The sequence below is a fragment of the Carassius auratus genome, unplaced genomic scaffold (assembly GCF_003368295.1).
Source record: "Carassius auratus strain Wakin unplaced genomic scaffold, ASM336829v1 scaf_tig00026110, whole genome shotgun sequence".
Classification (NCBI taxonomy): Eukaryota; Metazoa; Chordata; class Actinopteri; order Cypriniformes; family Cyprinidae; genus Carassius; species Carassius auratus.
Window position 1 is genome coordinate 88,808 of NW_020525488.1, and position 24,552 is coordinate 113,359.

A 24,552-nucleotide genomic window follows, 5' to 3' on the forward strand; every position below is an offset into this window, starting at 1 on the left:
GCCCCTTTCTTCATGTGTGAACATTTCAAGGTGTCATGTGATTCGATTTCCATTTTTCTTTTCTCTTTGGAGTGCTACAGGCTCTTGGTGCATAATGAAGATCTGTAAAGTTGCAAACACTTTGTGCCTTCTGCGGCACAAAGACTGTTTCTATAAAGTGGGGCGGTTCAAACTTTGGTCTGGTGCTTCTGACTCACAGCCGGTAAGTACGTTTACATATTTAAAGAATGTGCCACCGATGATTGAAACGTGAGTTTGAGCAGTGTAGAGCAGCGCTTGTTTGTCGTTTCTCTGATCACAAATGCAATACACAACGCACCTTGTAAAAAGACAGTATAAGTCATTATAATCAGTAAATATGTCCCCACTGGATGCAACCAATGCCTTGTTTGTAATGGGTTTTATTGGTTTTGTCTCGTCATGACCATGTTCTGTTTTTTGAACCTTAAACCGTTTAAACACACTGCATTACACCAAATAATGTTCTTTTTAGCAACATCATATGACCCCTTTAATGACTCACTCCCCCACGTCGCCACCTAAAGGTGTAATGATGTAACGCACACTAATGAGAAAAGGGATCGTATTCATTTTATAAACCATTATGTGACAAAACTGCTATGAAAATGTACTAAAGAGCTTTAAAATGAAACCAGTTTTCAGACACCAAAAGATGATCATTAATAAATGAAGTACTCACTCAAAATTCTCATTTAATAGGAAATTTATTTTCACATGTCAGCAAAAACATAGTAGTGTGTAACACAGCTACACCTGAAAAGCGGAAAACGAATCCAATGCTGTCGGCACAGTATTCGTTGTGAACTCGCACAGTCACCAAATAAGGAACTTCCTTTAGGTTGTACACGATGTGCATATGACATATGAGCACAATATTTCCTTCTGTGAAAAATACATCTATCTGTGAGATAAAATAAATGTTTTGAGCAAAAAAAAAAAAAAAAGAGACAAGAGTATAAAGAGATTTTTACCTCAGGAAAAAATGCTTTTTATTACAACATAATATCAGAAAAGCGTTATTAGAATTGCACCAACTCTGTTTTAACCAACAGAGTTTGAAAAGCACATCGGCTAAGTGTTCTAGATTACATCATGAGATTCCTCTGACAAACAAAACATAACCTATATAAATTTGGCATTCAGATGTTTTACATGTATATCAATGTGTAATTTTATTTTTATAATCACCTAGCCCTCCAAACCATAATCACAGACTGATATTATTCTCTTGAACCAAAGGTTCTGGTTCTCAGCAAGACACATGTATCACATAACAGATCAATCCTGGTCCTTATTGATAAGAGGAAAGAACGCAGACCTTGACTGGGTACAGACAACACTCAACTACAGCTAAAGCGGCTTTCATGTAAAACCACAGTCCACTGTCTCTGTGCATGACAGAAAAAGGCAGCCGTTTGGTCTATTTATTTCCATTTGTCTCTTGGTACTGAAGTCTGTCCTCAACAGTGCAGGTTCATCAGGTTTATGCACGCTCATTCTCATATATGCTCATCTATCAGCAGAATCTAGGCTTCTGTTCAAAGGCAGGCCTGCTGCACCTGTGTCAGAAGCTCCCCGAAGCGATCGAACAGGCCCTCGACCCATGTCCTGTTGCCCATGCATGTCTGAACCGTCTCCTCCTGCCCCAGATCTTTACCTCGCGACTTCAACAACCGAATCTGATGAGCGAGAAACACACTGACGAAACATAGTACAACCGTACTGTAAACACAAACTACATTTTTACATTTTCTAATGAGAGAAATGAACTTTCTAGGGTGTCCTGTGTTTGTTATTCGATAGTAGCAATCAGATTCAAACCCGAATCTCCCATATGAGCACCACAGCTGGACGTGAAGGAACGTTAGTTGATGAAAGGCTTATAATTAATTAATTCAAATGTAAAATTACAAATAAATTAATTGGGCAGCACAATTAATTGATACGATTCAGAAAATGCAGTAAACTTTAGTGCGATTATAAAATCAAAAACGAATTAAGAGTAATATATTATTGTATATAAGTGTTGGGTTCACTTCCATTTAAATAATTTCAAACATTTCCGTGGACAGAAAAATTTCACCAACATTCGGCAAAAATAAAAGTTTGAAAATTTAAAAATGATAACAGCTCAAGTGCTGAAGGTTATAATTTTTTACTATTTTTTTTATTTGCAGTACAACTGTAATTAAAACCAGGACTATATTTGTCTTTAATTTGTCTTTATTTTAAATTACAGTTAAAACTAAGTAATAATAAAACTAATGAAGACCCTAAAAGAGGTCTTCTGTTTTGTTGTTTTCAGCAGAAGCAATATGAGATGAAATGTTCACATGACAAACTAATTGCAAAATAATATGAAAGATTGAAGAAATAATAAAATAAAATACATTTAATCTGTTTACCATTGGACCATTAAACATCAGAGAACAGTGAATATGCAAATGTGTTGTTTTTTTTGTGAAATATTAATTTAATATCTCAGGGAGTGCTTCAAGTCATTATTTCATGCACTAGGCAAATGCTTGGGTCTTATCTCGACTACGCAAACAGCGCGAGGTGGAGGATTTTACCACTGAGGATAAAACCAGACACGTCAGAGCTGACACTGATATGAGCAATGCTAGTCAAAACAAGATGCTTTCAAAGATTCCTAGAGCTCGTCTTCAAGGACTAGTAGATTGGTTATCCATCCAAAAGCTCATTCACACACACACACACACACGCACACTAATGCCTCACCTCCTCCATACACATCAGATATGTGTGGTACTTGTAGTGTTGTAGAGAGTGATACAGGGAAAACCACTTTGTTTTCTGCTGATCCACTGTGTATTCCTGATAAGAGTGGAAAATGAATAAATAAAGACTTTAACTGTATATCTAGAGTACAGCGACCTAAAAGCTAGTATGGTATACCTCCTAGTGGTCAAACAATTGAACTATCTGATATCTGGTGTTAGAAACACTGCAGTACTCACCAGAGGAAGTTTGCAGGGTGATTTCGAGGGCTTCATGGTTTTCCTGTTGTAAGCCCTCCCACTTAACCTCACTTTAAAAACGGGAGTCTCACAGTCTGTTTTCAGCTCGGTCACCACGGACAGCTCAGGGAAACTGTCTAATGCATTCTGACGGACAAAATAACGTGCATTAAAAACACTTCCTGAAATCAACAGTGACTGTGTTTACATGCACAGTCTTGTTTTCATCAAGTTTAAAAGTACATATTTTCAAAACCAACAGCTTGTTGGTCTTAATTACTCGTCAGCTAGTTGGTTTACCTAAAAATGAAAATCTGCTGAAAATGTACACCCTCTCAGGCCATCCAAGAAGCAGAAGAGTTTGTTTCTTCATCAGATTTGGAGACATTCTGCATTGCATCATTTACTCACCAATGGATGCCCTGCAGTGAATGGGTGCCGTCAGAAAGAGAGTCCTCAAAGCTGATCAAAACATCTCAATAATCCACAAGATTCCAGTCTATCAATTAACAGTCTTGTGAAATGAAAAGCTGCATGTTTGTATGAGACAAATCCATCATTTTAACTTTGAACTGTTGCTTCTGATAAAAATGTATGAACGGGAGAACATAGCATTATGGATTGAGGACAATATTTAAGGTGAAAGCAACAGTTTTAAGTTAAAACGTCTTGATGTATTTGCTTCTTACAAACAGTTTACAATCATTAACTGATGGATTGGAGTGGTGTGGATTACTTGTGGATTATTGTGATGCTTTTATCAGCTGTTGGACTCTTATTCTGACGGCACCCATTCACTGCAGAGCATCCGTTGATGAACAAGTGATGTAATGCTGAAATTCAGAAAATCTGTTCCGATGAAGAAACAAACTCATGTACATCTCGGATGGACTGAGGTTAAGTTAATATTTTCCTTTAATTCAACCCGAACAATACAAAAGTTTTATTCTGACTGAGCTATTAGTCAGCGTGTTAAATGTGATTATTATTGTGAACAGAAGCAGGACTGTGATATAGTGATGGCGAAATGGAAAATGGTGCCTCGTGACTCACTTTGAAGATCTGACCCATGCGCAGTTTGGGCAGCAGCCTGCGCCTGTTGTCTGTGATCATTCCCTCCACCCTCTTCATGTGAGGCAGCAGCAGCTCGTCTGAACGCAGGAGCAGAGCAGACACACCGGTCAGCTTCACCACCAGCCACTCATTAACACTCCCGTTACAAATCAGACCGTTTGATCCCTGACTTCTCACCGTTCTCTCGCTCTAGTGCGTTCATGACGTCCGCGTCCAGGGCTAAGCTGATCAGCAGCTCTACGAAGCTCTTAAAGGTCTCCTTCATCGTTCTGGTGTTCAGGAAACGTGAGGCGAACGGAACCGGAGGCGTAAACTCTAAGATAAGGATTTATGGGATTGGACAAAGGATGAGTGTAGAACAATAGCAACACACTCATGAGAAATGATGGTGCAACCAGACAAGTGTTATTCAGTATTATTTATATACTACTGTACTTTCAGTTTTCATTTTTAGTTAATTTTTTTGTCAATTTGTTATGTGCTTTAGTCTTTATTAGTTTTTGTCAATTATTATTTAGGTTTAATTTATTCATATTTATCTTTTCTTTTTCTTTTAATTTGTGCATCAACTACATTTTTCATCTAATATATATATATATATATATATATATATATATATATATATATATATATATATATATATATATATATATTAGATGGAAAAATGTAGTTGAAGCACAAATGAGTGTATAAAACTTCTAAACTTTTATATTAATTAATAAAAATGTTTTAATAGTTTTAGCTAATGATAACCCTGAACCAGATAGACATTCGAAAATATGGAATAAGAAAATATTCACTGATGTTCACAGATCCACATTTGAACACAACAAGGTCATACTTCCCCTGCTGTCACGTGTCTCACCGTCATCCTCGCTCACAGCCTCCGGTGAGGAGTCGGAGGGAGATGTCGTGAACTCCTCTTTCCATTTCTTTCTCTTTTTAGGCGGCGGTTCAGCCTTGGCTTTGGGCTGCTTGTGTCTGGGTTTGGACAGAGCTCTCTGTTGTGATGTTTTCGGCGTGGGAGAGTCCGACACAGACGCCGCAGTGAATCGTTGGGCCAGAAGAGCTTTGGCCTGAGATCCTCTGGGAACAACAAATAAATAAATGAATGTTATTTATGGAGTATAACATGTAGATCATCAATAGCGTAGTCAACAAGGGAGCGGTTCTGATGGAAAGTGAAATACTGTGAAGTTCGTGCTAGCTGTTTGGAGCAGAGTAATGTGTGGGATCAGTCTGATGTTGAAGATTTCAAACACACTGGCAGGAGATTGATGTTCCATGGAAAAATATTTGGCTGGGTGGGATTGCACAATAGAGGGCTGTGGCTCAGCTTGACATTTTAGTAAAGAATAGCAAAAACTCATCTGCATGTGGTTCAGTTTTACATTTAGGTGAACACCACCTCATACGAGTATGTTGCTGCGATTATGAACTTGAGCGCATTATTTAGATTGAAGTATTGTGGTTACATCAGGTAAAGTTTAATCGCAAAATTGCCAAAGTCTCATTATGATCGCATTAAGAGAGTGCGTGTGAACGGACTGAATGCGTTCTTGCAGGGGAGGAGCTTAAGTGACTAAATGATTGGAAAAAACCTGCATATATCACCAGAGAGAAGTCTGACGTTTTCTCAGATCCAGTAATTACATTTTCATTACACATTACAAGGACAAGAAATGTTAAAAATGAAAGTGCATGGATGAACTATTGAAAGTAAGATCTGTAATGCACATTTAGAAAACAGTTGAGGTGGATTTTCATCTCAGGGTGACTTTAAGCCATATTGGTAATGACATTTCACTGCAAGTACAAGCATTTTCTTCATTAGCTAAATGAATACTAATATAGTAAGACACATACGGTCTGTACCTCACTGAATGCATGGGCTTGCATCGTGGTTTCCTGCTGCAGACTCGAACATACTCCCGCTTGTTGACAGTGTCGAGAAATTTGACATGTACTCTCCTGTACATGGACTTAGCATCACCAAAGTACCCCAAATACTGTAAAAGAGAATAAGACACTGCCTGTTGTTCATGGCGTTTTAAGATATCCACTGGAAACACACTATCATGTCACATTAACTACTGTTATGTATTGGCACTTACACTGTTGGTGGCAAAGAAGACTCGCTTCCTGTCCCTGAGCTCCGGTACGAACTTCTGTAGCAGGGCTTTCTGCACCTTCCAGATGGCTGGTGGTTCGACCCCTGCCTTCAATGTGATCTACACACAAAAACACAACACATCAAAGATTTAAGCCAGTGCTGTAAAACGATTAATCGCAATTAATCGCATCCAAAATAAAAGTTTTTGTTTGTGTGTGCACTGTGCATATTATGTATATATTTAAGAAAAATGTGTTATATTTTAAATATATTAATATATAATTAAAAAATATATATTAATTTACACATGCAAATATTTTAAAAATATAAAATGCATGTGTGTGTATTTATGTATACATAATAAATGTACACAGTACACAGATATATTATGTAAACAAAGACTGTTATTTTGGAAGTGATTAATCGTGATTAATCTTTTGACAGCACTAGTTTAAAGAGACAAAGGGTTTATTTAAACACAGACAGACAGTCTTCCCTATGTCTCGTATAACTGACAGGAGGTGAAAAACGTCAATACCCGCTCAGCCACAAATGATAGCATAACAATGATCCATGGTCACATAATGTAATTTCAACAATTGAGACTCAACATGAATCCATTTTATGAATTATGGGTCACACTTTATTTTGGGGACCAATTCACTATTGACTACAACTCTTGCCTCAATAAATGCCTAATTTGCTGTTCATTAATAGTCAATAAGATGTAAATAGATGTTAAGTTGAGTAATTACACGGCTCTGTGGAATACTTGATTCTGATTGGTCAGTCGTGACATTCTGAGGTATGTTATCCCTGGATAACAACCGGTAAAAGCTAATAACACAGGCTCATCCAGGTAACAGCAGTTGGCGCTGTACTCTTGCTTGAACTATTTTTTCTTGGTGGAAGCTATGTGTTTGTTTAGCTAATAAAATATTTGATTAAAAATGTTGTACAATAATTTATAATGTCGTCCTGGTATCGCGGACTAGCTCTCGTTTCATACAAATGCAGGCCCTGCCATTTTGCTACAATTTTTTTGTATGCTGTAATGGATTATTAGATTTTCAACAAACTGGTAAGATTTTTGTATTAAATATTTTATTTCCTTAAATATGTATGTGGGGAAATGTATAATACGTGGTTTGCCTACACTGTTTCCCCTTAAATTACCGTCTAGTTTGAACTTGCCTCTTGCTCACAACTGCTATCTTCGTGGAAGCTTTCGTTCAGATATTTCAACTCAAATTAATATTTTCTGTCTAATTATTTACTTATGTGGCAAGTAGCCATCTAATAAGTGGGATAATGTACATCCAGCCGGTTGTTATTGCAGAATACCCCCCTTCAGGGTAGGGGTGCACGATAAATATCGGCCGATAATTCATGCGCATCTCGTCAGCCGATAATGCTGATAATAAACGTGGATTTAACAACGGCTCTGTGTAGTAACAGCTGCACTATTTGAAATCACGTACCGGATGGAATTTACCGCTGATTAGAGAACCGGCTTTACTGACGAGATGCGCATAAATTATCGGCCAATTTTTATCGTGCACCCCTACTTCAGGATGACACAAGACTCCTCCGCTCCGGATCAGCCTGTCAGGGGTTATCCCTTACATATAAGGTGTGATTAAGGCATATAAAATATGGTTATGCAGAACAAGGCATTAATATGTGCTTTATAAATACTAATAAACAGTCAATGTGCTAGTCATATATACACGCTAAAAAGCGTAACTAGATGGCATATTTAATTAAACTGGATCATCCAAGTGGTTGTTCCATATCAGAATTGTTAAAAATGCATGTTGTTGACTTGAAATGTTGCCTTAAACAGGTTAATAAAAGTCCCAGCCTACCTCCAGCCTTTCAATATCCTCATTCCTTACGACAAACTCGTCACGCTCCCGGTACATGCCCTCCGCTCCACTATCTGACAGCTCCTCATCCATCAGGCCCTCGATAGCAACTGAGTTCAGTTGAACAGCTAGCTTGTCTGGAGGCACATCCTTTAGTAACTCCTCCGCAGACATCTTCTGTACAACCGCCTGTTGGTCCTGTGGCTTGGCATCAGTAGGCTGTGTGCTGGAGGTCTGAAGTTGCTTTGTATTGTCACCTGATGTTTTATGTTGAAACAGGAGAAGATGAACTAGGGTTATCATAATACCAAAATTTCATTGATTTACAAAATCAAATATTAAGCAACATGCCTTTACCAGTTTTTACAGTTCTTGAAGCCTTTCTACATATTATAATATTATGATTTAGACATGTTCATAATGAATCATGAAAGAAAAGGTCTACATAAAGGGAGCTTCCATACCCAACTTCTGCTTTTTGTCTGAGGGCTCGTCTAAAGATGACAGTGCAGAGGTGATGCTCTTTTGAAGATCTTGGTTTTTCCCCACTGAATCGTCTTCATCGGAGGAAAATGACGGCAGTGTTTCCAGGTTCCTCTGGAGCTCTTCATCAAGTCGTTTTGTAGAAATGACACTTTGAGGATCTGGAGATATCAATGGGGTTGAAGGAGGGGGAGGTTTAAAAGGAATAAGTAATGGATTAGGAGGTCTCTTGGAGGCTGAAGGCTTTCTGGTGCGATTGGGCGACCGTATCGGTGGAGATGATAGGTTTTGTCTGGATCCAGATTTAAGAAAGTCCAGGAAGGAGCCCAAGAATCCAGTTTTAACCTCTGGCTGTTTTTCTTCAACCTCTCGTAACTTCTGACGCATTCTCTCCTGCTGCTGGTAGCTTTCATTTGAGACGTCCGAGGTGGAAGTTGAACTTGCCTCACTGGTGCGTGAATTCTGACGCTTAACTTGTGTGCTTTTCTTCTGAGATTTGGGTTGACCATTTTCATCTTCAACAGATTGCTTTGAAGAACCCTTTGATCTGGGTCGTTTTTTTGGAAGGCCATCTGTAGGATGTCCACTTGGATTATCATCGGTTTTAAAGCTGTTCAATCCCTTCGTCTGGCTTATATTATTTGATGTCTTTTCAGTATTTTGATTTCCTGGCTGACTTTGCTCCTGGCCAGACAACTGAAAGTCAGAGGAGGTCGTATTACTAATAACTTGTCCATTAGCATTCAAAACAGAGCCATGGCTAGAGTTTACAAAATGTCCTTTGGGTGAGACATTATTTTTCTCATTAATGTTTGCTACTTTGTCAGATATTTCTTGTGCAGAGTTGTTTCTCATGTCATGTTGGTTATTAGAGTTTGAGAGCGTAAACACTTGGTGTCCCTCCGTTTCATCTTTGGAGTATGTCGTTTGAGCACCAATTATAGTCATGGCTTGCGAATTAGTGATTATCATATGCTGAGATGGGAAACTATCGAGTCTGTTCTCAGCTGATTGAAAATTGCACTTGGAAACTACAGGGTTGGCTACCAATGACAAGTTGGCATCAGATGACGTGGATTTGACAAAGTCCTGTGGTGTGACGCCACAGGCGGCTGCGGTAGCAGCAAGGATGTCATCCACATTTGACAGGATGTTCCTCTCATCTGCCAACAGCATCGAGTCAGGAAAGCATACAGAACTGAGAGTAAAGTTCTGCTTTGCGTCATGAGGATTTAACTGGTTGAAGTTGTCTTTTTGTGTTGGGTCCTGTTTAGTGGACTCTGTTGAGTTGGGCACTTGGTGAGAGACAACTTGCTGGTTCTGACGCCCATTAACTGTCAAATTAACAGTGTCGCTGTTCATTTGGAGATACTGGACTGGTACGGACTGCATGTACATAGTCTGCTTGGTCTGATTCTGGCCTGAGGTGAGTACAGGCTGTTGCAGAACAATCATGTGAGCGGGATCAAGGAGAAATTGGGCACTGGGAACTCTAATGAACTGTGTTTGGTCCTCAGACAGGTGTCTGGGATCTGTCGGTTGAACTCTGATAATCTGACCCTGAAGGTTCTGCTGCTGAGAACTGGAGCCTTTCAGAAGTAGAGTATGCTGTTTCAGCTGGTCTGCACTCAAGGGTGCATGGGTGGAGTGCATCAACAAAGGGTTACTCTTGGCGTCGGAGGGAGTATTGGCACTGTTAGTGAGCTCCTTCGAGGTTTCCAAATGTGTAAGGATCTGCTCCTCTGTTCTGGAGTTACTACGAATTACACTTTGGGTGTTGTGCCTGTCTTCCATTTTCGAAACTACATAAACATCATCTTTTGTGCTGTTCTGTGCTCCGACTTCATTGGCTGAAAGGGTTTGAGAGGAGGTCAACATAGAGCCTTTCTGTAACGCCTGCACATCCTCAAGAGGAAGCTCTTCAGAGCCCTCTTTCGAGGAAAGAAACATTCGTTCATCTTGCTGATGTGGTTTTAACTCGACTGAGGGCTGGCTGTTTGGTAAGGCTTGGGTGTGAGTGGCAGGGGAGGAGCTTGATGACTGGACAGATGACAAGTACTTCTGCTGTAAAAGAGCGCTGTCTGTCTTGAAACCAGGTGGAGACTGCATTAAGATATAGTCCTGTCCTGGGTTAGTGGATGATAAACTTCTGGCACGACTGGGTGAGAAGGAAGGGATGGGGGTTAGGGATTGACTTGACACATAGTTCTGCGAAGGTATGCTTGCAGATACCAGCCCCTGGGTATAGAAACTAATGGTTGGCAGGCCCTGAGGGTGGCTGGAAGAATAACTTTGAGAAGGACTTCCCATGCAAAGAGTTTGCACCTGTGTCTCATACCCTTCCCTGTTACCTGCAGGCGGCAAATCCTGTGGCTGACTCGAGGAATAAATAAGAGACTGGCTCACAGATGTCTCAGCTTCAGATTGACTAGCAAATGATGGGAAAGTCTTGTAAATTGAAGGAAGCTTCTCAGGCAAGCTAGACGAGAAGGCTCGTGTTTGGCTGAGGTTGCTCAACAGGCTTTGACATGTGATATAAGAGTGCGAGGCACTAACGGAGACCAGGCCTGGAAGCTGCGTGGATGTGTACGGTTGTGACTGGCTAGCGATCACTGAGCTTTGTTTCTGGGCTGGGGAGGAGTAGCTCTGCGGCTGCATGCCTGGAGAGCTTGCCTGGGCTTGAGTGTCTGTGTTCTCACTGGGATGTTGAACTATTTTGGAAGAACCGTCTTTAACCTTTACTCCAGATGAGCTGCAAAACCCAGGGGAGGGGGCCGAAGAAACGTAGGCCTGAGTTTGCTGCAGTGCTGCCTGAGAAGCTGTCTTCTGTTGTGTGGTGCTGTTTAGGGGCGAAGGGTCGCCCACAGGACTGCAGGGTAAGGGTGTGTGCGGGGAAGGGTCCTGTTGATATGAAACATCACTCTCGTCATGCAGGTAACCCTGTAAGGAGTGCTGATCACCGCTAGCCAGCTGCTCCTGAACTGGCTGGGTGCTAGAAGGCCGCTGGTGGTGCTTGATCACACTACATTCACGCTGAAGTGCTCGTTCAATGGAGCCTGAGAAAATCGGGCCACCGTAAGGCTGAGGGGCTTGCTGGGAGCTGCCCAAGGATGCGGACAGCAGGCTGAACTGAGGCTGGAGGAGGTGAGGGGCTGACTCTTGTGCTGAGCGATAGGTGGAGGACTGGGGTGGCAAGCCAGCCCCTAGAGACGTACCACCAAAAGCAAGTGCAGTTGGCACAGTGTACTGGGGGGATTTGAGCTGCAGCAGAGGGTCGTTAGGGGATAGCAGACCATTTGAAGAGCTGAAAGTGCTGTCCTGAACTGCAGATGCTGATGTAGTGGTGAAACTTCTGCTAGGAAAGGCACTAGGGTGCTGGTAGGATGTGAGCGCAGAAGGCGTCGGGAACGTTCCTGAAGGATGCAGGGCTCCGGTGAGATATAGTTCTGTTGAAGAGTTTGCACCTACAGCAGAAAAAATTTAGGTTTGACATACTGCAAGTGGCATTTAAATTGCACGTCATCTCGAAACCAATTTTCTATTGCATTAAAATGTCACTTTCTGATGCCACAACAATTAAGGGGCTCATATAATGCGGAAAAGTTAATTGTGCCATTTAAACCATAACTTTCCCATTTAAACCCAAACAATCCATCTATTGAAATTCTAAAGCTCCAAAAATGTCTCATTCTGTACCTATTCATTCAGCTGTTTCAGTGTTTGGAAACATGGCGAATTACAGTGAGATGAAAATGAGAACACAGGATTGATGATATTATTATTAAACACCTGAAGATCTAATGCAAAGAGTTAGAGAAAATAACAAACCCGATTCTTTCTATCGGACTATAACAGTTTTAGTGATGCATTTCAGTCAGAATGGATTTGTGAACTTGTCACGCTGTAATGCAAAGTTTGTTATTAGAGGATGAAACAGTGCAAACTACAATGGACACAACAACAAAACTGCAACCTATGTGATAATGCAGCAATGTGCTTAATTAATTTAACATGCAATGAAGGAGTTTATGAAAGAGCCTTAAAAAACAAAGGAGGGTGGAAAATGTTCATTAAATACTAAATGATGATCTATTAATACATGGGATATAGGGGAAACAAAACCAGATTTAATTTTTTTCCTTCCATCAGCTAGTTTATTTCATATAACCCTGGCAACTGGCAACTGAGAAACTGTGAGTCCAATTATCGCTGATAAGATGGTGCAGCAAAAACATCAGTGGTTTCTCTAAATAACAGACCTAATGTATATTTACCAGTTTGCCAGGATGGACTTCTAAATGAAGGGAGAAGAGTCGAGCCAGCAGGTCCAGCCTGAAGGCTTCTAGATTCAATACCGGAGAGGAAATTCATGACCGATGATTCAGTAGTGTTGCTACTGGCTGTGCTGTGCTGATTTGAGTCAAACACTCCTAGCAGAGAGATATCAGACAACAGACTGTCAATGACTTTAAGCACTAGCTTTACCTCGTTCCAGCCTGAATCTGTTGCTCACCTGTGGGATGGTGGGTGGTGGTGGTAAACGTAGGCTGGTGACTAGAGGCAAAGGTCTGCCGTTGGAGGAGCTCAGTGTCCAACTGTGTAGAACCATAACTAGAACTATAAAGCAAAAAAAAGTCACCTTTAGATATTTTTTGTACTTTTAAAAATCCAACACAAACTTGAGCTCACGCAAAGATCCTTAACATTCAGTTAGGATTAAATTTTCATACAGTATCTTCGCACATAACATTCTAGAAGTGTTTACGCCAAACATTTGCATAACTCTAAACTATTTTGTATAACAAAAACAAACTATTTCAGACATGACATAGCAGATATTACACAAGTTCCCTGTGATGCAGACTTGTTTGGTAGTAGAAGTGTATGTAATAGGCTAGTAATATTTGCATAGATTGGTTAGTTGTATGTGCATATTTATACAAGTTTTCTGTCATAACATATCAACATTTTAAATGTAATATGTAGGCTATACTTCATAGCCAATGAGAAAAATGAACTACAAAGACAATAGACAGATGTCAGAGGAAACATATGGAAACTATTTTAGTTGGTTAGTTTGTCTGTTATGATTTTAGCAATGCCACATCTCCTGCTAAATAGAGGAAGTCTGCACTATATATTTTTTCCAAATAAACATCTGTGTAAGTAAATGTCACAGCTGGGGAGATTCCTTTGGGTTTGTTTCCTGGCTGTTTTTGATGGTTTCAGTGTGGATGCATATTGTATAAACTAACAGAGTGAATATCCATCAGCTAGTAGCTGCTCTATTTCAGTTAGTAGCAGAGCCAACAAATTATTAAACTTTTAGTGACAGTGATCATTTTAATAAAATTATTATTATTTTTTTTTTTTAAACGCAGCCTAATTGCAACTACCAGTACAAAACAGACTAAAAGTCCCACTATGAATGCTGAACAACCTAATGAACCTCAACCTACTGGAACTTAAATGTGTGTCCATTTGTTACGGTGTTATACATTCTTTGTTTATTCCTTCTTATATATATATATATATATATATATATATATATATATATATTCTTTTTTTTGTACATTGCAAATTCTCATTCCTGCTCCCTAGCTATAAAAGTAAATTAACACGACTGATTTCTTCAATTTGGTGTCAATGTAAATTTCAACCAAAGCATTCAAAAACCCTAAGCTAAAATATGGGAACTCTGATTTTTGCAAATGAGTGAACAGAACTACCTGTGCAATTATTTGCATACTAATACAGTGTAATAAACTAACCATCCCTTGTTCGGACCGGCAAACCACCTGGTGCTTAAAACACACAATACTAGCAGGTTTATCATACAACATCATAACGAGCTGCATTATAAATGCATTCCTAATGCATTATAACACAGCTAATAAGACATCATAATCACAACAATAGTTACAATACACTACATTTTAATCTTTAATAGTTTCCAGGCTGCAGTGTCATGTTATGCGTTATGACGTATTAGAAAGATTCAGGCAAAAATACAGATGACCACAATGTGCATTATTAGGACTTGTGAAAGGCCCTATGCAGTGCACACTTCATGGGAATTTCCTAAAATAATGTTGCCCAGCTATCCAAGTGGGTCAGTTATAACGTGTCTACCAGAAGTCTGTTACCTGTCCACAATCAGACACATGCACTGTCTTAAAAGCTGTTGCACTTAAATGCAATGTTAATATGCTCTACTGAATAAATAATTCTAAATTACTACATTTGACATCGCTGCATGCTAAAAAACTGGCAATTTATGCATTTAAACACGATGCACTAATGCCACAAGTGTGGACCTTTAAGGAAAACCAGTGAAAGACTTAACTAAATGAGACACTTTGTGTAAAGTTGCAGACACGTGGCCCTTCTGCAACACTGATCGATCAATTGTTTACAAACCTCCTCGATGTCCGCAAAGACACTCTGACTGCTGAACAAGTTTATATATGCGCCAACAAGCTGACACAGTCCTTATCCAGCACTTTTGGATGATTCATAGGCAACACATACACCTACATGAATAAGAATGCATTAATGTTTAAGTGCAGTGCGGTTTTAAAGGTGATCAGTGATTTGAGTAGATGAGCAAACATCATCACGGTGTGTAACTACGCGAGAGACTGCAGCTATAAACGCATTAACTCCTTTAAAACTAGCTTTGCATGCGTCTTGACACTTTTAGGTGTGTGTGTATGTGTGTGTTTTTCGCTAGGCCTCCATCACCGGAGTTTTCTTCGGGAGGCGACCCGCCCTCTCGTACCTGGGTTTGTAGGCCCAGCCCGCGCTCTGCGCCGCCGCGCTGCCCGTCTCTGTGAAGCTGGGGCTCGGGTAATTCCTCTCCATCATCCGCCTTGGATCGGGAATGACGCGCGTCCCCCGATACAGCTACACATTCAACCGAGCGTGAGAAAATCACATATTCCTCAAACGCCGTGTGTCCTGCAGTGCTCCAGACGGATGATTTGTGCTGTGGTTTAAGCGCAGGGCGATACTAGCTGCTCGTGGCCCCCAAACAGAATCACACAGAGACAGAAGCGCTGCTGCCTCAAGTCCCCATATTGGCGTTTTCTCCCTAACATTCACTTCCGACAAACTTTAGATGTGCAAAAGTTTTTTTTTGCTTTTCTCCCCCCCTCCTCTGTCTCTTACTCGTTTGCTTTCTCTCTCTCTTCACACAAACGTGCGCGCGCGCAGCATGCATCCCTGTGAAGACTTTTACTAAATTAATACTGTTATTATACCATCTCCCTCTCCATAGTCTTAATCCAAAATACACTTTTACATTGTAATCATAACCCGTTATTATTATGAAAGACTTCTCCATTCGTTCTTATATTATTTCTTGGCCAATATATTAACTTTCTTATTCTTCTGAGATGTAGAGAACTGTGAACCTCAGACATGCACGCACACATCTTAATGCCATGGAATTAGCTAATAAAATATCAAATTAATTTTATATTTGTGTCTTAGAACTAACTTTTAAGACAGTTTCCTTCAAGTTCAGACAGGTTTTCTAATACAGTGGGTTTCATGCGGATTAGCAAATACAGTAAAAACTATATAATGCAGCATTTAGTTGTACATGAAACATCTATTCACAGGATGCATAAACAAGCTTATGAGGGTAGGGTATAAACAATAGTATGATTGTTTTTTATTTATTTTCTGAGACTGATGACTGATGGTTTGATGTGGTCCACAGTTTTTGTTCAATATTGAAGTGGTCTACAATCTGACAAAGTCTGAGAACCACAGACAACCACAAACTGTCACAATATTTTTGACTGTACCTGGTTAAGTGCATCATCTAGTCATTTCAAAACTAAACATCTTTGTCATGCTTGAAAAGTACACTTGTGCTATATCTCCTGTAAAATAAATGTTTGAAAATTTGTGTAATTGACATTCATATTTTTAAGTGTGGCTAAAGAGTCTTATGCTCATCATTTACTTGATGAAAAACTGTAATGATTACAACTTTAAAGTAACTATTTTAGATCTGAATATATTGCAAAATGTATTATGTTTCTATGATATCAGAGCTGTATTTTTAGCATAATTACTCAAGTCTACAGTCACACGATCCTTCAGAAATCATTCTAATATGCTGATTAGCTGCTCAAGAAACATGAAGGTCGAAGATGTTGCGTTTTAATATTTTTGTGAAACTGATACTCTACCATTCAAAAGTTTTGGGTAAAATGTATAAAAAAAAAGAGAAAGAAATTAGTACTTACATGTAGTAAGCATGCCTGCTTGATCAAAAGTGACTGTAATATTTCAAAACATTCATATTTTAAATAAATGCATCAAAGAATCTTGAAACATATCAAGATTGAAAACTACTGTACTTGTTTGGGATTTTAAGTATGACTTATGTAAGAGTAATACTTTATTTTAGTCTATCTTAACTAACTAACTAGCATGCATATTACTAGAATATTAGCCATTTATTAGTAGTAATTAAGCAGATATTAATACCTCATTCTACACAACCTTATTCTACATCCTTAATTCTACCCGAAAACCTAAATTTAACCACTACTTTACTTATTATTAATAAGAAGCACATTAGGAATTTACTCAAGGAAAAGTCATAGTTAATACTGAATAAGTGCTCCTTATTCTAAAATGTAAAATGTAAGTTAACCAAAACTTTCCTACACACATTAACCTGCTTAACATTAATAAACAATATCTGACTCTCCATACAACTTGAAATTGTATCATCATTGAACCTAAAAGTTATGTCGGTGTAACGGCTTTAGAGATAATTACGCCAAGCATTCTCATCATCCACCAAAATGTAACAAGACAACACTAATATACAAAAATATTCAGACAAATTAGAAAGTTTATTATAAAGTCTATTAATAACCCTATGATGATAACACTAGAGCCCAGCCATTATCATTTAAAAGGCATCAAAGAGATGCTTCAGAAACCTGTACAGTTCCAGCCGCTTGGGAAAAAACACTTTAAAGCTGATGTTCATGCCAGTAGAATGAACTGAAATCCCTAAAGAAGACGAAAGTAACAGAATTGGTTTATCTACATGCAGAAGGTAAAGTGCAAACAACACAGCCTGACAGAAGTGTCATGACGTTAGAGGAGGTAATCTGGTTTTTGGTGAGCTGATCACAGAATGTACACCAAATACTGATCCAGTAACTACACAAATCTAAGTCACACCCTACTAGATCGTTACAATGGACTATAGCATACTGAAAAAGGATAAAATGATTTGCCCTTCATAAAAGCCCACCATATTATATAAAACACTATGATCTGTCTTTTATTGTAACAGTTATTAATATAAAACTGGTTATAGTTTTAAATAAACACTTGAAAGAATAAAAATGGCGATTAGGTTTAAAGGTTATCTTTCTAGGTAGCTCTAACGATCTACACTATCTAGAAATGTTCAGTGATTATAATTATTTCCTAATAAGACCAAACGCTGCAATGCAGCTTAATATTAGTGGTTTATTCCAGTGTAATAAATCCAAATGCCTTTGGTTTAACACATTTTCAGTTCATAGTCAAGAAAAAGTGGTTTAGTCCATCCGGATTCATTTCGGAAAATGATGATATGGTTATCGTCGGATGCTGCCTGGCCTGGAACTGTGGACAGATATTAGACGTGAGGAATTAGATATGTAACCATTATAACAAGAATTACACAATAGATCGTTGGTTGTGTATAATATATGTGACCCTGGACCATAAAACCAGTCGAAATAGAGATTTATACATCATCTGAATAAATGAGCTTTCCATTGATGTCTGGTTTGTTATGAGGACAATATTTGGCAGAGATGCAACTATTTGAAAATCTGGAATCTGAGAGTGCAAAAATATCTAAATATTGAGAAAATCACCTTTAAAGTTGTCCAGATGAAGTTCTTAGCAATGCATATTACTAACCAAAAAGTAAGTTTTGGTGCATCTACGGTAGGAGATTTACAAAATATCTTCATGGAACATGATCTTTACTTAAAGGGATAGTTCACCCCAAAATCATGATTATGTTATTAAAAATTCACCGTCATGTCGTTCCAAACCAGTAAGACCTCCATTTATCTTCAGAACAGAGTTTAAGATATTTTAGATTTAGTAACGAGTGTGAACGAGTCATTATCTGGCTCGGCTTGGTGTTCATCTTCAGTTCTCTCTCCACAGCAGTTCAGTCAGTGTACTGTGTGAGTACATGAATTACTCCGGGATATTGGTTTGTTTGAACTTAGAGGAAGTGTCAGCCACATTAAAAAAGAAGTTCACAGCTTAAGTCATTTGTGGATTAATGCGTATTGGAGACACGAACAGTTTAAAACGATTCAGTTCGATTTGGTGAACTGGTTCAAAAAGATCCGGTTACATTAGGGGTGTAACGGTACGCAAAAAATCACGGTTCGGTACGTACCTCGGTTTTAAAGTCACGGTTTGGTTCATTTTCGGTACAGTAAGGGAAAGAAATGCAAACCTTAAACTGCAGGTTGTTTATTACTATAAACTTTTTTAACAATTTGTTTACACTTTTTAAAAATACTTTTTAATAAAATATATATAAAATAAAAAGAATAAGAAATAAAATACTGCTGCAAAGTTCTCCACTAAATAAAATACTCTCAGTCTCAAAAACCAATATCATATAATAAAATATAAATAAATAACTATGATTACAATGCAGCATTACCAATCCCAGCTTGTAGGCCTGCTCTTATTTAAAAAAATATATATATATAACTTTTCCAAAGTGTAAAGAGCAGCATCAACAGTTTCAGTTTTCAGACCTGCTCAGATTTCGTTATTGCGTTGGAACGATCGGAATTAAGAGCAAAGGTCTGTTTAAATGCCGACGGGAGCTGTGTTTGAATTACAATCGTTTTTTTCCTAGTTGTAGTGATGTTCACATTCGCGTGATGCCTTTTGAAAATATTAGGCCGGTGACACACTGGCATATTGCACCTGACATTTGCCATCAATACTGTTGACGGTGTCCTTTATCAGTAGGCTTTATATTTATGCTCAACATGAAATATAGATATTGTTGTCGTGAAGACAAGATCCTGGTCTGTCGGCGGTCTCCCTCTATGTCACCAACAGGAGCAGCAGTGTGCCAGCGCCGCGTCAGGCACGATTCTGATGTGTAAAGACACAGAAAATGCGAAGCAGCCATCTCGCAACTGACACGCAGCAGAAACGCCATGCAGCCAGTGTGTCACCAGCCTTAGAATCAGCTGCAGGGCGGGATTACCAATGAACGCGGAGACTTCTGCCACTTAATATGTTCGTGTGGAAACACAAAAATGTACCTATGTTCCGCACACAAAATATTGCATTCGGTCATTCGGTACACACGTGCACCGTACCGAAAGCCCGTACCGAACGGTCCGGTACCAATACATGTACCGTTACACCCCTACGTTACATCGAATGATTCGTTCGTGAACCGGATATGACAAACTGCTTTGATTTGAACTCTCTCTCACAACAGACATGGAAGAGAAGACAATGCTGAATAAAGTCGTAGTTTTTGCCATTTTTGGACCAAAATGTATTTTCAATTCTTCAAAATATTCTAACTGACCCTCTGATGTCACATGGACTACTTTGATGATGTTTTTCTTACCTTTCTGGACATGGACAGTATACCGTACACACAGCTTCAATGGAGGGACTTAGAGCTCTCGGACTAAATCTAAAATATCTTAAACGGTTTTCCAAAGATGAACAGAGTTCTTACTGGTTTGGAACGACATGAGGGTGAGTTATTAATGACATAATTTTCATTTTTGGGTGAACCAACCCTTTAACATCCTAATTAGAGGTGCTCCGATCACGATCGGCCGATCGTTAATGCGCATCGGCCGATCGTGATTGGAGCACCCCTAATCCTAATGATTTTTGGCATGAAATAAAAATCTGTAATTTTGACACATACAGTGTATTTTTGGCTATTGCTACAAATGTACCCCAGTGACTTAAGACTGATTTTGTTCTCCAGGGTCACATATTTAAAAACAGGCAGCAACATTCATCAGTTTTTTTAACTTTTACTCTCTCTCAGTCCATCCAAGATGCAGAGGAGTTTGTTTCTTCATCAGATTTGTAGTAGTGTAGCTTTCAATTACTTGCTCACCAATGGATGTTCTGCAGTGAATGGGTGCCGTCAGAATGGGAATCCAAACAGTTTATTAAAATCATCACAAGTAGTTTACACCACTCCAGTCCATCAGTTAATGTCTTAAGATTTAAACTTCAAAAAATACAAATCCTCTATCCATAATATTGCTTTCTCCAGTCAAAAAGTACCTCTTCTGGATCAAGAGAGAAATCTGCACTGATCAAGAACTGTTTACAGTCCAAAATAGTTCTAAACAAATATGTTGGTAGATTTTGGTGGAAAAGAACAACAATGGATGGACATCCTCCACTACTTGTGATGATTTTAATCAGCTGTTTGGTCTCTCACTCTGACGGCACCCATTCACTGCAGAGGATCCATAGGTGAGGGAGTGACATAAAGCTACACTTCTCCAAATCAAGAATCAAACTCATCTGCATCTTGGGTGGCCTGAGGATGAGCAAAGTCTCAGTAAATTAGATTTTTTTTTTCCTTTAGCATTTAGAAACAGATAACTGTGAAGAAACGTCAAATTGTTGGTCATATGCAACTAAATGACATAATAATAAACTGAAAAAGACTTCAGGTATAGAATAATTGAAAAGGTGTGTGTGTACCCAGGATACGGCGGAGGCGGGGCATCATGTGGTCCATTGATGGCGATGGCTTGTTCATAAGAAGGTAAACCGTGAGCATCTGGGCTGGCATCGGTGTCTGTGTGAGGAATAGGGTGCAGAGAGACCTCCTCCAGTCTCCGGATGATCACCGAGGCATTGCTTCGGTTGGATCGACGTCGGAATGAACTTAATTTAAAAGGCAAAAACATTGCAATCAGTCTCTACAGATAATGACAAACTCTTAGCATAATTCTCAACACAGACAATGTGTTATTGTAAAGCCTTACCCTCGGAAGCCATAGTCTTTATTCCTCCCCTGGCAGAAGTACCAGGTCAGGAGGCCAACTATAACAATAAAGACTCCAGCTGTGATGATGCCCACCAGCAGTGCCGTCACATCAACTTTTGATTGGGATTCACCCTGATCTACAAATACAGGTGGACATAGCTATCAAAAATCTAATAATAAAATGCAGATTTTATTTGATGACATTATTGTTTATATATGACAGTGCTTTGTGCATGAATTCTTTGAAATAATGGAAGTTATTACATACACTACTGGTCAAAAGGATCCTGTGACGCTGAAGACTGGAGTAATGTAAATTTAGCTTAGCATTACATGAATAAGTTACAAAATATAAAGTCGTTTTATATAATGTTTCACAATATACCTATTCTTACTGTATTTTTGATTAAATACATGCAAATACAATGCAATCTTGGTTTAAGCTTCAGAGTCTTCTTTTTAGAAACATTCAAATAATCTTAATAATTCCAAACATTTTACTGGCAGCGTACATGTGAAGGATTGCACATATACGGAAAGCAATGAAGAATGAATGAAGAAGTGGTTTAAAAAGAAGTGGAACTTTAGTGAACTGGGAAAATTAAAATAACATGCAAAGAACTCTGGATGAACTGGTTTCTTTCAGAAAAGATAAACACTTGACTGAGAAGATGAAAAGATTTCAGTGTTTCGATTTTTGCAATTTCTGTTAAGGGGTGTATGCATGACAAAAACTCACCCTTTTTATATTTCTTCCAAAAGTCATCCTGTCAAATCAAAAATTTAATGCAAATTAAAAATCATGTCCGGTATGAAAATAACAAATGGGTGTTTGTTAATGTGAAGGGAGTGTGTCACTCCAAACACACTCTGGCATCACGTTTTAATCATCATCTTTATTTGTACTGCCTAAAAATGAGCTGTCTGCCCAAATCCAACCCATGGGCACGTACACATGACAATGTCGTTTAACTAGGAGTGCTTGTCACAGCATGTGTAATGAATAAAATTAATTAGCCAAGAATAACAATAGTGGGATTACTCAGCTGTATCAGGGATATTCTCAAAGACTTCCCGAGCCTCCTCGTAACTGCACACCTCCTCGTAGCACTCTCGTTCTAGATTACCTGGGGTCAGGATCTCAAAGTCGAAGCGGTTCAACAACAGGCGACGTCCTAAAAATGTGTTGGCCTCCTGGTCCACAACAAACACTACACAGAATGTGTCAAATAAAACACAGTGTCATGCAATAATCAAAAGTAATGTTACATATATTGAAACTTTGATAGAGATATAAAGTTAATCTGAACTTATGCAGAAAAATATACTGAAATGAAGTTATGGATATCATTATCGTCACTTTATAATAGGCTTAGTCTCATAAACCTAAACATATCATATCTTATCCTATCTTAGATCATGCTAGGATTTTAATTAGAGTATATGCGATCATTATTTTGTTGAAAAACTAAATGGTAATGTTTAAAAGCATTGCACACCTTTACTGTCTTGATCTGGTGTTTGTAGGGTTTTTCTAACACACACACAGTGTCCACATAAAGTGAAGTGACACAGCAGGAGGACAAATATCAGCATTTCTGGTCAACTGCAGGGAAAAAAAGACAAAAATCGGGACTTAATACTACAAAGCTTAGGAAAATTAACCATGGTATTACTACAAAAAAATACAATTTTTTTTTAATAAAAACACTGGTTACTATAGTTTACAAATATTGACTGGTTTTGCAGCGGTAATCATAGTTTAACCATGGCATTTGAAGTAAAACTGTGGTTATACAAACTTATTCAATATGCCCAAAAAAAAAAAAAAAAAAAAAAAAAAAAAAAGTTTACTACAGTTTTACTATAATAAAACAACATGGTTAATTTTCGTAAGGGAAACACACACACCCATATTGTGTTAGTTCAGAAGCTGAAATTCCAGTTGGATCTGAATATGAAAAAGGCCTCAGCTTTAATGGTCGAAATCGAAAGAATGTGAAGGAAGTTATAAAAGTAACTACTTACCTTTCAGCGTTAGTTTATATTTCCAGAGAATAAAGCAAGCGTTCGACTTTAATACATTTCCAATGAGCACCTGAAGACATTCATGGTTTGGACGAAATGTAACTCGTTGTGTTTCAGGAAATTAACGTTACAGTTTCCGTTTGCAACACACGAACACACACACAGAAAAGGACAAAAAAAAAAAAAAAAAAGGCTGAACTGGGAAACACCTGCTCAGACCTGAGTAATCAATCGAGAACAAATCCCGAGTTCACCGACACATACTATGGCGAAGGATTAGCTCATGAATATTTATTACGTTACATGACGTTCGCGCAGAACGCCTACTGGCTCAGACGTTGTCAGCGAATTCTCAAAATTTTCACATTTATGTAACTGAAAAAAAAAAAAAACACGTCACTGTATGTTCTCATAACACGTCAAAGAATATTATCATTCGTATGATTCTTAATTTATTCCCACAAGAAACTGCATGGTTGCTTTCATATATACTCTATTACAGAGGTAAATGAGGTTTACTTTAACATTTCACATCTATCCTGTCAGTGCTAAACAAGCTTACATTCGTGATGTTTGTCATTTTTGTAATGCTGAAGTTTTGATTTTAATTTTATTTTCTTGATTTTCTTTATTTTAATTTTCATCTTTATTTGACCCTCTAACTTTAGCTCTATTTTTTTCTATTCTATCTGTTTTCTTTTTATTTATTATATTATTTAAAAGCCCTTGCTACGTGTACTGTGTTAACTGTTAAGCTAACTGAGACTGGTTATAGCACTTGTGTATCATTGCACTTTTGTTGTTTGTGATTGCTTCCATTGTTCTCATTTGTAAGTCACTTTGGATAAAAGCGAATGTTTAATGACCAAATCTAAATGTAAATGCAATTTTTATTTTAACTTTAGTAAATATGTTTCCACCACTATG

General features: G+C 38.4%; 2 protein-coding genes across 2 annotated transcripts; both read right to left on the reverse strand.

Annotated features, from left to right (window-relative positions):
• Window positions 1–712: 712 nt before the first annotated feature.
• Window positions 713–15,746, reverse strand: LOC113078617 (glutamine and serine-rich protein 1-like). The gene is made up of 13 exons (XM_026250940.1): window positions 15,322–15,746; window positions 13,054–13,157; window positions 12,815–12,970; window positions 8,522–12,004; window positions 8,058–8,314; window positions 6,191–6,307; window positions 5,952–6,085; window positions 4,942–5,162; window positions 4,254–4,391; window positions 4,056–4,153; window positions 3,003–3,149; window positions 2,764–2,859; window positions 713–1,700 (listed from the first exon to the last, which is right to left on the reverse strand). Exons 1-13 carry the CDS (start codon window positions 15,405–15,407, stop codon window positions 1,560–1,562), a joined length of 5,178 nt encoding a protein of 1,725 aa, XP_026106725.1. The 5' UTR covers window positions 15,408–15,746; the 3' UTR covers window positions 713–1,559.
• Window positions 15,747–17,400: 1,654 nt separating this feature from the next.
• LOC113078618 (transmembrane gamma-carboxyglutamic acid protein 4-like) lies at window positions 17,401–23,819 on the reverse strand. Its single transcript, XM_026250941.1, has 7 exons — window positions 23,626–23,819; window positions 23,097–23,203; window positions 22,645–22,808; window positions 22,337–22,364; window positions 21,596–21,734; window positions 21,309–21,494; window positions 17,401–18,188 (listed from the first exon to the last, which is right to left on the reverse strand). Exons 2-7 carry the CDS (start codon window positions 23,191–23,193, stop codon window positions 18,161–18,163), a joined length of 642 nt encoding a protein of 213 aa, XP_026106726.1. The 5' UTR covers window positions 23,194–23,203; window positions 23,626–23,819; the 3' UTR covers window positions 17,401–18,160.
• Window positions 23,820–24,552: the final 733 nt, after the last annotated feature.

Coding starts and splice junctions, on each gene's coding strand:
- LOC113078617 (XM_026250940.1), bottom strand. CDS start 15,407: ATGATGGAGAGGAATTACCCGAGCCCCAGCTTCACAGAGACGGGCAGC. Junction 3,150..4,055: donor GCATGGGTCAGATCTTCAAA/GTGAGTCACGAG, acceptor TTTGTCCGTCAG/AATGCATTAGACAGTTTCCC. Junction 2,860..3,002: donor CACCCTGCAAACTTCCTCTG/GTGAGTACTGCA, acceptor CACTCTTATCAG/GAATACACAGTGGATCAGCA.
- LOC113078618 (XM_026250941.1), bottom strand. CDS start 23,193: ATGCTGATATTTGTCCTCCTGCTGTGTCACTTCACTTTATGTGGACAC. Junction 22,809..23,096: donor ACCAGATCAAGACAGTAAAG/GTGTGCAATGCT, acceptor CATTCTGTGTAG/TGTTTGTTGTGGACCAGGAG. Junction 21,735..22,336: donor TTGGAAGAAATATAAAAAGG/GTGAGTTTTTGT, acceptor CTGTATTTGTAG/ATCAGGGTGAATCCCAATCA.